Raw genomic sequence first — 14,575 nt, forward strand, 5'->3', positions numbered from 1 at the left:
GCACTTCTCGTGCCTTTCCACGTGTAACGCAGTCTGGATTGAACATAGTTCTGCTTGGAAACATCAACATGGTTTTTGTTTTGGAGTCGGTGAATTCTTAGACACATCTGAGGAGTGAAAGGGTGAGAGCAGCCGGGAGATGCCGAGCGCACCAGTGATGAAGCGGCCTCCTGTGCGTCACACGCCATCACTGGTTGAATGACCGTGGCGGTGAGGCAGCAGTTCGTTCCACACTGCGGATACGGGCTAGCGCCTGAGTCAGAGCTGGTGTAGAAAATGATGCTCACGAAGTATTTATTAAATGAACAAATAAGGTTTATATGAGTGCTTAAGGAATTCTAGTATATGGTTTTGTATGCTTTTTCACATAAGGCGGGAAATGCGGATTTTTTATGAATGCGGTTTAGAAGGTATCTCACCATTTGAGAAGTACCGTATCTGTACCTGTTTTGTGTGAAAAATAAGTTCCAGATGAATTAAAATACTAGAGGAGAAGTGTATACATACTCTTAGAATTATGGGCTTGTAAGGAACTTCTGAGCATGGCTCCATGGATAGAAACCATGATAAAAGCTGTATTGGGCCACATCAGTTATTTTCTAAACCCCTAAACATGAAAAGCACCAGAGCAAAAGTTCTTTCCATTCCCCTTTCCCTCCATTGAATTTCCCAATGCCGTTACGTGCAGCTCTGAATTAGAAGCGGTCTACACGTGTGGAGTGCTTTCAGAAAGCGGCCTAATAGCTGCTCTCCAGCTTTGCGTGAGTGCACCCCTCCGCGGTGGGCCCGGGAGAGACCGTGTAGACGCTCCCGGTGTCTGTAGGGGAACGCACAGCTAGTGCGTAGGGATCCAGGGCCGGGGCTCTGCCGCTGCGTCCTGGGCTACTGGTTTGCTCTGATTCCCAGCTGACAAGCCACACCCACATTCTTAGCCCCGCCCCCCTTAGGTCTTTCCTCCTCCTACTTTGAGACCCTGTGGCGCATGTGGTCATTAAGGCCCATTGGGATTGCGCGTCTCATTGTACTCGTAATGGGTTCTCCTGTCAGCAGTAGATTAAAATGAGTGCAGAGTGAGCTTTATGTGGCAGAGTGATTTATGCTTTTTAAATAGGAAACAGTGTTGGTTACCCAAGGAAAACTGTATGGAACAGATACAGGCTTGTTGACTATCAGCATCCCAAATAGCACACAGTGTGGTGTGCCCTCCAGTTCAGGGATCTGATCCCTTTTGCTTTCACGTTTCCTGCTAGAGACCTGCTGTTAGTATCATAGGTATAAAGGGCGTAGAAGTTTTGGGAGGATGGGAAGGAATCACATGTAACTTCTCCCCTGACTCTGTAGGCCTGTGGCTCGCAGGCCCTGTGGCTGCTCCCCAGCAAGCTTGTGTTAGACCCTCTTCCTATCGCTCCAGAAATGTTGATCTAATCATATTTATGTAGCTTGTATGGATCTGCCTACATGCTGATAGGGAACACCTTAATTTGCTTTGAAATTATAGTAAAATTAACTTGCTTTGTTTTAAGATTTGAAGGCCATATAGAGATCTGCCCACCAGGCATGAGTCATTCGGCTTGTTCAGTCAACAAGAGTGTTCTGGAAGCTATCCGAGGAAGACTTGGATCTTTTCACGAACTCCTGCTTGAGCCACCCAAGGTAGGGCAGCTACCTTAAGCATGGCCGGGTCATGGCTGGCCAGGTCAGTAATTTGGTTCACACACTTGTTAGAAAGTAGATGACCTTGTGGGGGATGGAACTGGTGATGACCTCCAGCATGTACAGACCAGCGCTTCCAGCTGTTACTGCTTTCGAGCTGGTTTTTAATTGGCTTTTATCTGATGTAGTGTCCGTATTGATGAATGGAGTAGAATTAAAAATAAGCAAAATATTTATCTATTTCGGAAACAAAGCTTTTCTTTCTTTCTATAAATTCTGGGTACTTTTACGCCGGTAAAATAAACAGTCCTCACACTGTGTTGTTTTCACTTTTGAGTTTAAGTTAATCTTTTAGGAACTGATCTTTGAGACTGAGTTGCCTTATTCAGAGTTGGAGGGTGGGTCAGTCTGATGGACAGATACCTTGTTGAAGGACTAGTCGGCGGAGCGTGACTCGGAGTGCTAGTGTTACCTTGGGGAGCACCGGCTTGCTAATCCGCAGCGACTTTACTCAGGGAGCCTGCCGAGAGCACGGGTGGCAGGCCCCATGAGGCAGCGCTGTCCACAGGCCCCAAGTGCTAACTGCTGCTGCTCCCCAGCCCCCGGGGGTGGTGCGGAGATTAAGGTCAGGGTCAGGAGCTCTTCCTGTTAGACTCTGTGGAAGACGCAGGTCCGTGAGGGGTCCCCTGCTGGCACCAGTTCTGACATTTCCCTTTTTCCTCCTGCCCTCGGTCATCGCCAGCAGTGGCCTAGCTGCTGTAGTACGTGTCTCTGAGGCATCTCCTCTGCAGGGTGTTGGGAATTGAAGATCGTAGTTTTTCCCTTCTACATGAGGTGCTTTCGATGTAGTTTAGCGTTTGTGGAGGGGGAACACAGAATCATTTGTGTCCTTGATGCAGAGAGTCGAGTTCAGCTTCCAGTTGATCTCTTCAAGTTCAGCTTCCAGTTGATCTCTTCAGACGGCTGATGCCACCAGTGTCCTGTTGTCTTGTCTGTGTTCAGCCGGTGCTGGGTGCGGGCCAGAGCGCTTGGCGTTCATGCCCCGGACGGTGCCTCTGCCGGTGGGTAACGGTTGTGGTCAGTGGCGTCCTTCCTGGCAGACGTGAGAAGCAGCGTGGGAGAGTGAGGAAAGAAAAGGATTTATTTAGGAGAAGCGGAGTCCGTGAGTTCAGTTCGTGTGTGGTTTTGCTACGTGGCATGTACGAGTAGATTCCTGAAGCTTTCTCATGCGTCTCTTGGTCGGAGCTGCCTTGCAGGAGTCCAAGTGAGAACCTTCCGACTCCATTCGGCCTTGAGAGGAGCGGGCAGAGGAATCAGGAAAAGGGCAGCCTCGATGCTGGGTTAGAATTCCCCACCCTTTCCTGTCACACCTGTGAGATTCTCAAGTGTCCTGGGTCTGTCTTCTGTGACCAAAGTATAGAGATTCCCTTTTATGGCCAATAACAGGTTGGAAGTTGATCAAGCGTCAGCACTGTGATCCAGAAGCAACTTCTGAGTTTGCATTTTTCTCACAGATTGTGCGAAGATTGCAGACCGCGTTGCCGAACCACTTTAACTTGTCTGATGCAGAGTTCCTGGTCGGGTTTGGAGTATTGATTGCACTTTCACCCCCACAAACTTCTGCAGCATTTTGATTTTTTCCTGTGGCGTTTGGAATGTTGAAGCGGGGGACACCGAATTTCCTGTGGAATTCCTAGTCCAGGGGAATTACTTGATCCCCCCCTCCCTTGGTTATTTCGTCATATTTTGAAGATCTCAAAATCAGCTTTGGCTTTTCCTTCAGATGTGGACCTCAGGCCACGCGGTCTGCAGGGTCCGTGTGCCTAGTGTTTCGAATTAGCACACCCCCCTTCCCCTCTTGTTTGTTTACCGAACTGGATTTAATCAGAAAGCTGCTTCTTCCTCAGAAAAGCGTGATGAAGACCACGTGGGGTGTGCTGGACCCTCCGGTGGGGAACACCCGGTTGAATGTGATCAGGTTGATCTCCAGCCTCCTTCAGACAAACACCAGCAGCGTCAACGAGGACCTCATGGAGCTGAACAGCATTGGGGTCATATTGGTAAGATTGCCCCCGAGAGATAATTTGCCCATGATGGTTTATGGATATACAGCGCATTAAAACCTCACAAATTGGCACTATTTGTCCGAGACTCTTCTTGTTCTGAGCATGAATGCTCTTTTATACGGTTCTTGTCTGGAGTTCATGGTCAGTTTCTAATGCTCTTGAGTTTTCAGTATTTGTAAGCGCTTTGTGTAAAGAAGTGCAACAGAAAATTTCAGAGATGACTCAGTTGTAGACTTCTCCCCCAAGCAGCGCCTCCTGGCTCTGATTGAGTGTAGTCCCCTTCCCCAGGGGATTGTGTCAGCGATAAATGACTGCTGGTGACAGCATCGTTTTCTTGTCCTAATTAGCAAAGGGACAAGTGTTTATCGTCTTTGTACTGACACAGATCTGTATAACGTATCAGTATGTGGTCTTTCGATTTGAGTTCAGATTCTTCCTTAACACACACAGCTATTAGACTGCTTGTTAGTGGAGGCAGAAACGGAGAGCTCGGGAATTACCTGGATTTCCCTCACCCTTGAGTTTCCCAGTTCCCAGGTGTGTGCTTAGAATCCACAGACTTAGCCCTGGTAGCTGCGCTTGCTTTGTCTGTCCTGCCACCTGCCAGCGCAGAAGGCACAAGGGCTAACGCTTAGCAGGTGTCGTGAGACAGCTGGCCACAGCGTACATCGGGGGGAGTTTGGGTTGTTTTCACCCTACACAGAACACATGGTAATGTGCATTTATACACCTCTCTTGGGTGATGCGGGCTGTAGATGTCTTTGTGAGAGAGAGGATCTGTTTTTTGAAGATCATGGCCACAGAGGGGACATACTCTGTGGCTGGTAAGTGGTGGAGCCAAGATTTGAATTCACAGTCAGTTTCCAGCGAGTGCTTGTTTGATCAACCAGACTGTGTGCCACTGGGTATCATTAGATGCTTTTAGTTAGATTTCAGCTTTGGGTTAAGTGATGGCAGTATAGGGATAGAGAACAGGAACTGTCGGAGCGAGACAAAACATTTAAGGACACAGTCTCTCTGGTGAACTTAACTGCTACCCCTGGGGACATAGTTTTTGCCCTGCCCTCTGACTGGTGTATAAAACTCGAGGCATATAACTTTCTTCCCCTGTCCCTGAAGTCATCAGTTAGTAGCCTCTAATCTTGCTGATAGTAAGTGTGCAACTATTGTTAACTCATTCTGTTGTTAATCTTTAGAACTACTTTTGAGTGACAGCAAATTTGACAAAACTGCTAAATGGGTCATTAATCATTTCCTTTTTCTTTTGAGTTTAGATAAGCAGACTCAAAGAATGTCCTGAATATATACTTGATGCAGTTTGTGCTGTTCGAAATTGTCTTTCCTTTTTGTGGTACTGTCAGCTTTTCGAGCAATCTGGAAACCCATGTACTTGGAGGAGGTCCACATGTCACCCTTCTCAGACCTGTCTTCTCTTGCTCCGTTCACTGATAGTTCCAGGAGTTCCAAAGGCCTGAGTGGTTAGAACCAAGTGCTTATTCACACTCAGGGTGTGCGTTCCTTGAAATTGGAGACTGTCTTTCTGTCTGTCTGTCTCCCATGTTGCACCTAACCCCATGTCTTGCACACATTTGTTGAGTCCAAACAAAACTCGGAAATTTCTTCAAAAAGTTTTGGAAGTTAACTAAACTTAATACCTTTTATTATGGAAAATGTAGAAAAATACTATCTCTTTGAGGAGCTAACTGTTGTCTTCCCTTGTTCATTGTTGTTTTCTCCTGGATTCTGTGCAAATGCTGGCATGTTGAAAGAGCAGATGTGCTATTTAGTCTGTGTAGTAGCTTTCCAGACTCCCTTTAAAGTAAACTTGTGTTCCTTTTAATGAGTCCTATTGGACTAACAACATACCATGTTTATTTTATTAAACCACTGTTTGGGAAAGGTATTAGAGTAATGGCTTTAAACATTGAAGTAACTGAATAAAAGAAAGCGTTGTTTTTCTTTTTTGTAGGACATGTTCTTCAAGTACACGTGGAATAACTTCTTACACACACAAGTGGAAATCTGTATTGCACTGATCCTTGCAAGCCCTTTTGAAAATACAGAAAATAGCACAATTACTGATCAGGACTCCACTGGTGACAATTTGTTACTGAAACACGTAAGCTTCCCGGGGTCTCTTTTCTGCTGCTCCTGGTTATAGGCGTTTTCCCACTCGAGTGGTGTGGACTGAATCGGAGTTCAAGGTCAGGGAGTTTAACTCCTGTATTCGTCTCACTGTTGACCCCTGATTCTGTGAGTCATCTCCTGGACAAACAGCCATTAGATGAACTTTCAGGAAAAACGTCTAAGTGGTTTCCTTATTTGCTAAAAACAGTCGACTTGAAGATTTAGAAATCTTCTGGAGATTGAAAGAACCGTAAAAATTGAGCGACTACAGGAAGCGATGAAGAGTTACTCGGCGTGCCAGTTTTAGTTTGTGGGCTGAGCACAGGACAGGAGCGTGGCAGAGGCGGGCTTCGTGCCGCGCTGAGCCTCTTCTGTGGGTCTGTTTCCTTTTGTTAAACACGAGAGGTTTTCACTGAGTCAGCCTTCTCATTTCTCCTTGCTCCCAAGTTGTGTGATTGTGTGCGCTTCCCTAGCTCATGCTGGCTTCCTGCCAAACCTGGGAGCCCAGAAAGGCTAGTCCCTGGAGTAGCAGGCGGAAGGGAAGGAGCACTGACGCTGTGCGCATCCCCAGGGCATTGCGCGGCGCTGGAGTTCGCCCGGAGCGCAGTGAGGGCCGCGTCTGCCAGAGCAGGCGCCGCTCCCGGTCCCGAAGGACGAGGGTTGCTCAGATTCCTAGACAGAGACCGGCCAGACTGGCCAGGGCCTCATCTTCTTGATTCCTTTTGCATTTTGCTCAGGCTCTGTATTTCTGAGCTCGCTTTTCACGGCTAATAAAACCTGGCTTCGCTTTAGGTTCGCTGCTCACCTGGGGCGGTGTTTGCAGTATTGCTTCCCAGGCCATGCTGCGGGAGGTGCAGGTCTGGTCTCGGGTCCCTGTAGTGTCCTGGTGGCCTTGAGTACATTTATTAGCGCACTGCGTATGCTAAAACCAGCAATTTGCAGCTAGATTTAGCTTGCTGGGTAATTCACGCCACTGTTCTATTCGAATAGAGTTCTGTCGCACTTTAAAATGTTGCCACTTTGACACTTGTATATGTGTTAACTGGAATATTCCTTTTTATTCAGCTTTTTCAAAAATGTCAGCTAATAGAACGGATACTGGATGCCTGGGAAATGAATGAGAAGAAGCAGTAAGTAAATTGTTCTTCCATAGAAAATCCAGTGTGATTTTTTAATTTGAAGAAAAGATCTGCCTTGCCTTAGAGAACAGAGAAAATAATTAACGTGGTACCAGCCCACTTGATAGTTACAAATGGTTGTCTTGGGACTTCCAGATTATTTATCATAGCAGATCTTTTTCTGACTATTTTGAGAGTGCCCTTTCTGCCTCTCTACAGGGGAATCCAGGGGCTGGCTGCCTTTGAAACTTCTGGCCCTTTTTGAATAGCTGTTTTTCTGGCAGGAATACTACAGAGGCTAAAGGCAAGAGTCATAAAGCCAAGTCCTTGTGTGGATGCTTTAACTTAGCAGGTTCGTCCTGCTTACCCCATGGACTCACTGTAGACAGAGTCACTTCATGCATGGGAGGAGGGGGTGGGAAGTTGGCCTAGTAATTTTTGTTTAGAAAATTTCCGTTCGCTAGGACACCTGGGTGCCTCAGTCGGTGAAGCGTCTGCCCTCAGCTCAGGTCATGATGCCGGGGTCCTGGGATCGAGCCCCACGTCAGGATTCCTGCTCAGCAGGAAGCCTGCTTCTCCCTCTGCCTCTGTTGTTCCCCTGCTTGTGCTTTCTCTCTCTCTCCAGCTCTGTCTCAAATAAATAAATAAAATCTTTTTAAAAAGGCGGGGGGGGAAATTGCCATTAGCTGATTGGCAAGATTACTTGAGCATTGATACGAGTAATTAGTTTTCCACATGGATCTTTTCCTCTCCTGTGCCCTGGGGGCCTTTATAGCAGCCCGTAGACTCTGAGGCGGGCACAGTGTGTGTTTGGGGACTACCCTGAGGACACGCTTCTTGGGTTTGTTTTGTAAGTTGGGTTTACTGAGGTGCAGTTCTCGAGGTGGAAGCTCACCCTTCTTCTGTACACGTTTCTAGGCGCTCGGGTGAATGCGTGCAGTTAGTGTAAGCACTGTGGTGCGGCTCAGAGCGTCTCTTCGGCCCAAAAGCTCATCTCATGTGCCTTCAAAATTGAACCTGTGCCAGGAGTTTTCTTGTTCAGACTTCTCTTGTGGCTGCTGGAAGGTCTAGGAGCTAAAGGGAGGTGTCAGCTTTATTAGCCTGTGTTAGGTTTGGTCTTTAAAGAGTGCCTGCTGGCACCGACGAGATTCTCCCTTGACTCTGGGAGACCTGCGTTTAGTTCGAGTGTGGCTGGGGGCTCATCTCAGAGGACTTCGGATACATTCTTCCAAATGGAGCTCCCTTGGGGGTGCTGTGTGCGGCCAGATCAACATCTCTGGTTTTGTGTTTGACCCCGTGTTCGCCCCTCGTGCACTGCCTGACCTCCCTTGCTCTCCGTGTGCTCTGTTTCCCCTCAGCTCCGTCCTCCGGAGGCTTGACTATTAACACACCCCCGGGTTGGGAGGGGGCGGGTCCTGAAAGAGTTTTTCTCATGTTTCCTTGTCCCAGAAACCTAAAGGACGACAAGAGCCTTGGGGCAAAACCCTGGCAGGTGGGCCTTCGTTTTCACTTGTGGGAGCACGGGTGCAGCATCTGACCGAGAAATTGCCTGCCAGGAACGCAGGGGCCTGAGACCTTCTTGTGCAACCAGAGGAGGTTCTTAGCAGCTCTGTTGAGATCAGTTCTGTGTCTCTGATCCTTAGCTGTCCCCAGACCTTCTAAGATTATTATAGGTGTGAAGGCAAGCCTTCAAGCATAGTACAGCTTTTTTAGCGGCTCCTGAAAGACTGTCCCTTTAAACAGAAATCTCTTCAGTTTGTTTCCTCCTGTCTGCTAAGCAAAGTCTTTTTGGGTCAAGTAGAGAATTCACAGCAATGTGAACGGTTGTCTAAATAGGTGGGTTTGGAGGGTGCCTGGGGCGCAGTTCATCGAGCATCTGACTCCGTTTCCGCTCAGGTCATGATCTCGGGATCATGGGCTCGAACCCTCGGTCAGACTCCACGGTCAGTGCAGAGTCGGCATGGGGCTCTCCTTCTCCTCCCATCTCTCCTACGCCCGCCCCCAATAAATAAATCTTAAAAAAATAAAATGAATGGGTAGACTTGGGGCACTTGAGTGGCTCAGTCAGTCAAATGTACTGCTCTTGGTTCCAGTTCAGGTCATGATCTCGGGGCTGGGAAATCAGGTCTCCGTGCTAGGTGTGGAGCCTGTTTGAGATTCTTTCTCTCCCGCTGTCCCCTCCCCCTAATAAAGAGAAAGAGAGGGAGAGACATTGGTGGGTGGATTTAGTAAAGATGGGTCCTGGTCAGGAAGGGTAAACCCTAAATGGGGGGAAAGGGGTGGGGAGTAATTGATGTACAGATGTTCCAGGTGCGGTGCAGGCCCAAGACCAGCTGAGTACCCCGTGCCTCACCTTGGCCAAATCTCAAAACCAGCCATTATTTTAACTTGAGAAATGCCACTGGTAGGCAATTATGTCTGTTAATTGAACTGAGATTATGAAGATTTGATATTTTTTAGCAAAATTCTCACCTTACATTCCTGCAGTCTTTTTAAATTCTGAAAAATAGTTTCATAAAAAGATACAAAGGAAATCGGGGCACCTGGGTGGCTCAGTGGGTTAAGCCTCTGCCTTTGGCTCAGGTCATGATCTCAGGGTCCTGGGATCGAGTCCCGAATCAGGCTCTTTGCTCAGCAGAAAGCTGGCTTTCCCCCCGTCCTGCCTACTTGTGATCTCTGTCTGTCAAATAAATAAAATCTTATTTTAAAAAAAAAAAAAAGATACAAAGGAAAGTCACAAAAACATTAGGCATCAGTGAATGCTTGGGCTGTTTTTTAAAGGTAAGATAAAATTGAAGATTAATGATGGGTTCGTATGTGGAATAAACCTCGCCCAGCGTGGCCACCATGTCATGCTGGAGCAGAGCATTTCTGCCGCTCCCAGCCCTGCCTGACCAGGTGACTTCGGCTCCTCCTTTTCCCTGCATTCTCATCTTTAGGGCCTCCGTTTTTAGAATGATTGCTGCTGCCCACTGTATTTACTAAGCTGCTTCATGACCCGTGTGATCAGGAGTCTGACTCTGTCCTCTCCCCACACCAGGGCCGAGGGAGGCCGCCGGCACGGCTACATGGGCCACCTGACGAGGATAGCCAACTGCATCGTGCACAGCACTGAGAAGGGCCCCAACAGTGCGTTAGTCCAGCAGCTGCTCAAAGGTGTGTGTGCGTCGTGAAAGTTTGTTGTATTTCTGTTGGATTGGGTTAAGAATTTAAGGGTAAAGTGGAAGTATTTATGGTGTTTTTAATAGCAGTCTGTGGAGTTTCTTTATACTTTGCAAATTATCTGAAGGTCTGAATGAAGTTCTTGAGAGTGTGTTTGAACAGTGTAGGTCTTTGCGTCTCATGCCTGGAGTCCTTTTAGCGAGTATCGGCAGGCTTGGCCGCGCTACCCTCTCGCGCTCGAGGAGCCTGCTCTGTGCGCTGCTCGGGTGTGCACAGGGTCCCTGCGGCCTGGCCGTTGACTCACTTGAGCTGTGATCATGCACACTTTTTATTTTCTTCTGAAAGGCCCTACGTAGCCTGTGCATTGAGTGCCTTTAGCTGGGATGTGAACACACAGATCGCATGTCTGCCGGCTCTCTCCCACTGAGGCGAGGGATGGTGGGCACTGAAGGATGGTTTCTGTCCCAGCGTTGACAAGTCATCAGCCCGAGGTTCCTGGGAAGAAATTGCAGGTGCCTCTCACGTGTGTGCCCAGGCTGTGAGTCTCTCTAAACCGAGAGCCCTGAGAGCTCCGTGGACTCCAGGACGTGGGCCAGTCCTGTGACTTACTCCCAGTGTGAAGGCCTTTAACCCATGTGCTGCCGCACTTGTCCCGACTCGACCTGCTAAAACTGGACGTTGTTTCCCGGTCTGGCCTTCTCTTTGTCTTTCAAGTATGTGTGTGTGTTTGAGAGGCTTTTGCCTGTGGAGCATGAGCTGAAAGAGTTGCTCCCAGGAGGGGGAAGCTGGGGCTTGCCCCACTGTAATTTGGCTTCTTGAGAGCGGGACAAGCCAGACCATCACAACGGATGTTCTTTCCATGGAGAAATGGTCCCATGTGTTAGATTGGCCTTTGTTTTCCCGAAGTTGCTCTGCAGATGGCGCGGGAGGGACACAGGTGTGCATGTGGAAACCACACTCGTCAGAAGACCACTCTCCCAAGGCCTTCAAGATTATAGCCGTTCCTTTTTCTCAGAAAAAGGATTTGTGTATCTTTTTTTTTTTCTTTTCTTTTTAACTTCTCTGGAGGGGCGCCTGGTAGCCTAGTCGTTGAAGCGTCTGCCTTTGGCTCAAATGGCCATCTCTGAGTCTCAGTTGTCATGCCCATGTCAGGCTCCCTGCTGGGCAGGGAGTCTGCTTCTCTCTCTGTCTCTCTGTCAATAAATAAAATCTTTAAAAATAAATAAAGTTTTCGTAGTGGGTAGAATTTCACTATTGCATATGTATCTACATGTTGGCCTGTGGGCACAGACATTTAGGAAACAGCCAGACTGGGTTCCCTGGAGCATTCACTGGCCAGATGCCAGTCACAGCATCTGACGAGTGTGCAGGACCTTGCACTGGCAGCATTTCCTGAACTTGAATGTTCATGGAAAAGACAGCTTTCCCTCCCACCCTAAACACCTGTTGGTTCCTCAGAAGTTTGCTGGAAACACATTTTCCAGGGTTAGTTTTTATCAAAAGATTTTTAAAAGCTTATTAAATTTGCAGAGCTGCTTAACGCCCTTGGCATCAAGCATGGGCCATTTTGGGGGTGGTTCTGGTTTCTGAAATTCCTGAGGCTTAGGCTCTAGAGCATTATAAACTCTATTTCTCCAAGAGTGCTCAGATGATGGGACACATTTGCCTTTGATGGACCGAGTGGGCGGCACTGTCCTGGATGTCCCATTTTTCTTACGTGTCTGTTATTGTTTCTTACATGTCTGTTTCTTACTGGAGGTCACTGGAGTGATGATGCCTTTTTCTCTTTCTCCTTCTGCAGACCTTCCAGACGCGGTCAGGGAGCGATGGGAGGCGTTCTGCACAAGCTCCTTGGGAGAAACTAACAAGAGGAACACGGTAGATCTAGTAGGTTTTACCAGGTCACATTTCTGTGAGCCCAGTGCTCTCAGCCTTTGCCTGTTTATTCAGAGATACCGGGTCTTTCGTTTGTCTTGGTAATTTGGGGCCAAGAATAAGTTTATGTTTCTTTACCAGGAATAGAGGTCAGTGTTCTCCCTGTTGTCGATAACTTGTCTAGTCAGCTCCTAATTTCTGCCTGGGATGATCGGAGGGTACAGAGAAGCCACTGAATTCTACACTCCCCGCCCCACTCTTTCCCTCAGCGCCCCTTCCCTTAGCACCTCTGTTCTTGTGTTTCTTGCCTATGCCTCAGCTAAGCCTGGGCCGTTAGAAACCGTTAGAAACCGCAGGATTCCTTTGGATGTTTTCTAACGTTAGTCAGTTAAGTTTACCTGCATTTTAGATTGTTCCCAGGGTGGGGGCGTGGGGTGGGATTTTGTAGGTGACTTTGAAACCCCATCTTTAACAGATTAGTACTTTTAGCCAGGGAATAATGGCATTGATAATATTTTAAAAATTATATTGGACTTTGGAATGTATTCTTTGTTTTTTTTAAACACACTAAGATTTAAGGTAAGTATTGCTTTTGCCTTTGCTTTTAAAGATAGGGAAAAGCATTTCCTTTCATCAGCGCATACCAGCTGATTTAGCTGATTAGTGGCAGTAACTCTCTGTGGAAGTAGGTGTGTCAGGCATTTACTTCTGTGATTTAAAACGCAGCAGCCAAGATCTGAGTTGCTAATACCCATGGATGCCTGCTGGGTAGACACTTAGGTGTTTGGCAGCCTTATCAGTTCAGTGCAGAGTTTAGAAACAGAAAGGCTCTGAGGGCTACAGGGGTCACCAGGTCTGCCTGTGTCACACCCCCAGAGGGCTGTTGCCTCCTACTTGATAGATTAACAAATTTGGTTATCTTTTTCCAGACTCTTCACAGATTGGTTAGGCAATGGCTTGGTAAGGATGGGGGTAAAGATGGACTCCGGGGGAATTGGACGAATTACAAAGTTAAGAGGTGACTATAAGGGGAGCTGCTCGAGGCCATTTAATTAAAATACGTCTGATGGCCCTCTGTGTCTCCACGCACCGTAGCCCAGCAGAGCAGCTGGCATCTGCTTTCACAGCCCTGAGTCATCAAGGAAGAGTTAAGTAATTTTTGATGAACGTGTTATCCACAGTGGATTGCTTTTTTCCCCAATCAAATTGGTTAAAAATCTGGATAATCAGGGTCTTATTGTAAGGTGAAATTGTTCTCTTACACTGTTAAATTGAACCATTTAATTTAGAAGCCACATATTGATCCTGTTAAGGATGCAGGCAGCGTGGTCTCCTTTAAGGGATTTTTGTCTTATTTCTTATTTGTAAAGGACTATTTAGGAATATTAATTCTGATTTTGTTTTGGAAACTCCTTTAAAAATTGTCCTTCAAAGGACTGACTTCAGAGGTAGACTTCAAAAATGTACAGTTAAACTTGGTATCAGAAGTTTTCAAAAATTTATCTTGGGTAATTCCAACTCATTTCTCTTGTGAGCAGTTCTGTGTAAGGCGAGACCTCATTGCAATTCAGCTAACACTCAGCTAGTTTGCATGATGCTGTCGGTGATCTGGCTGTGACTGTGAACGTGATGTGCGCCTGCGTCACGGAACGGGAGCACGCGGTGCAGAGTTAGCATGCAGCACACACGTCTGCCTTTGGGACTGCTGTGCGTGTGTTGAAGGGAAGGTTATCCTGGGCCCGCCCGTCACTAGTAGCAGCTTAGTTCTCTTTTGCTAAAAGTAGTCCGACTTCTCGAGCCCTGTTGACACCACTCATGTCGCATGTTGAGTAGCCCCACTCTAATTTTACTGTCTGTCAGGACCAGGTTGATGTCTCAAGACCTGTTCAGTTCCTCAGTCCTGGTGCCCAGTACTTAAATACCACTTCCCTTTAGTTTAAAGGCCTGCTAGGAGGGAATTTGCTCTGGTTCGTATTTTCAGGGGTACACAGGTTCCAGGTTTTTGTGGGTGCTTACACTTACACATCCTAGGCCACGAGGGAGATTGTCCGTTGTGGTGCCCAGATCGTTTCAGGTTATATCCTGGGCTGGGTGCCGTGTTCCAGGGAATGTTATCATAAACCCAGGTTGGTAAATGCAGTGGGTCTTGCCGTTGCAAAAATGTGCTGTAGAAAGGGTCCTTGTCCACGTAACAGAGCAGAAAGTCTAAATAAAAGCGTTTCAGACACATTCGTTTCTAAAACTGGCAGTTGAGTAATAGACTGCTTGGTCCCCGCCCCCTCCCCAAACAGATCAGATAGATCCCTGTCTTGATGCCTTGATTTACCAGTTGGTTTTATCATGGCTGCGATACCGCTCTTCCAGTATACTTGTAGGACTTGAGTCAGCCTGCATTAACACCAAATGCTTGGGTTTTGCCTTGTCACATGGGCTTGTCCTGGTTTTATGTTCTGGCCGCAGCAAGGATGCATTCATTAATGCACCGGATGCTCACCTGTGCTGCGGGCTGTGGGCCTGAGGTCTGCTCACCGAGGGAGGAAAAGCTGTGCCAGTCCCACGCTCTTACCACTTCTG

The 14,575-nt window shown here is 47.6% G+C and overlaps 1 protein-coding gene across 14 annotated transcripts in view; it reads left to right on the forward strand.

Moving 5' to 3' along the window:
- The window catches only part of PPP6R3 (protein phosphatase 6 regulatory subunit 3), a 139,540-nt gene that overhangs the window by 92,700 nt on the left and 32,265 nt on the right, over window positions 1–14,575 (forward strand). For 12 of the 14 annotated variants that reach the window (XM_032357780.1, XM_032357783.1, XM_032357784.1 and 9 more), the window contains 6 exons: window positions 1,524–1,653; window positions 3,561–3,713; window positions 5,689–5,838; window positions 6,912–6,976; window positions 10,005–10,120; window positions 11,928–12,013. In XM_032357780.1, the coding sequence (XP_032213671.1) occupies window positions 1,524–1,653; window positions 3,561–3,713; window positions 5,689–5,838; window positions 6,912–6,976; window positions 10,005–10,120; window positions 11,928–12,013 (700 nt within the window). The remainder of the gene's footprint in view (window positions 1–1,523; window positions 1,654–3,560; window positions 3,714–5,688; window positions 5,839–6,911; window positions 6,977–10,004; window positions 10,121–11,927; window positions 12,014–14,575) is intronic. The other 2 variants (XM_032357781.1, XM_032357789.1) reach the window with 1 other exon arrangement.

Source organism: Mustela erminea, chromosome 9 (genome assembly GCF_009829155.1).
Source record: "Mustela erminea isolate mMusErm1 chromosome 9, mMusErm1.Pri, whole genome shotgun sequence".
Classification (NCBI taxonomy): Eukaryota; Metazoa; Chordata; class Mammalia; order Carnivora; family Mustelidae; genus Mustela; species Mustela erminea.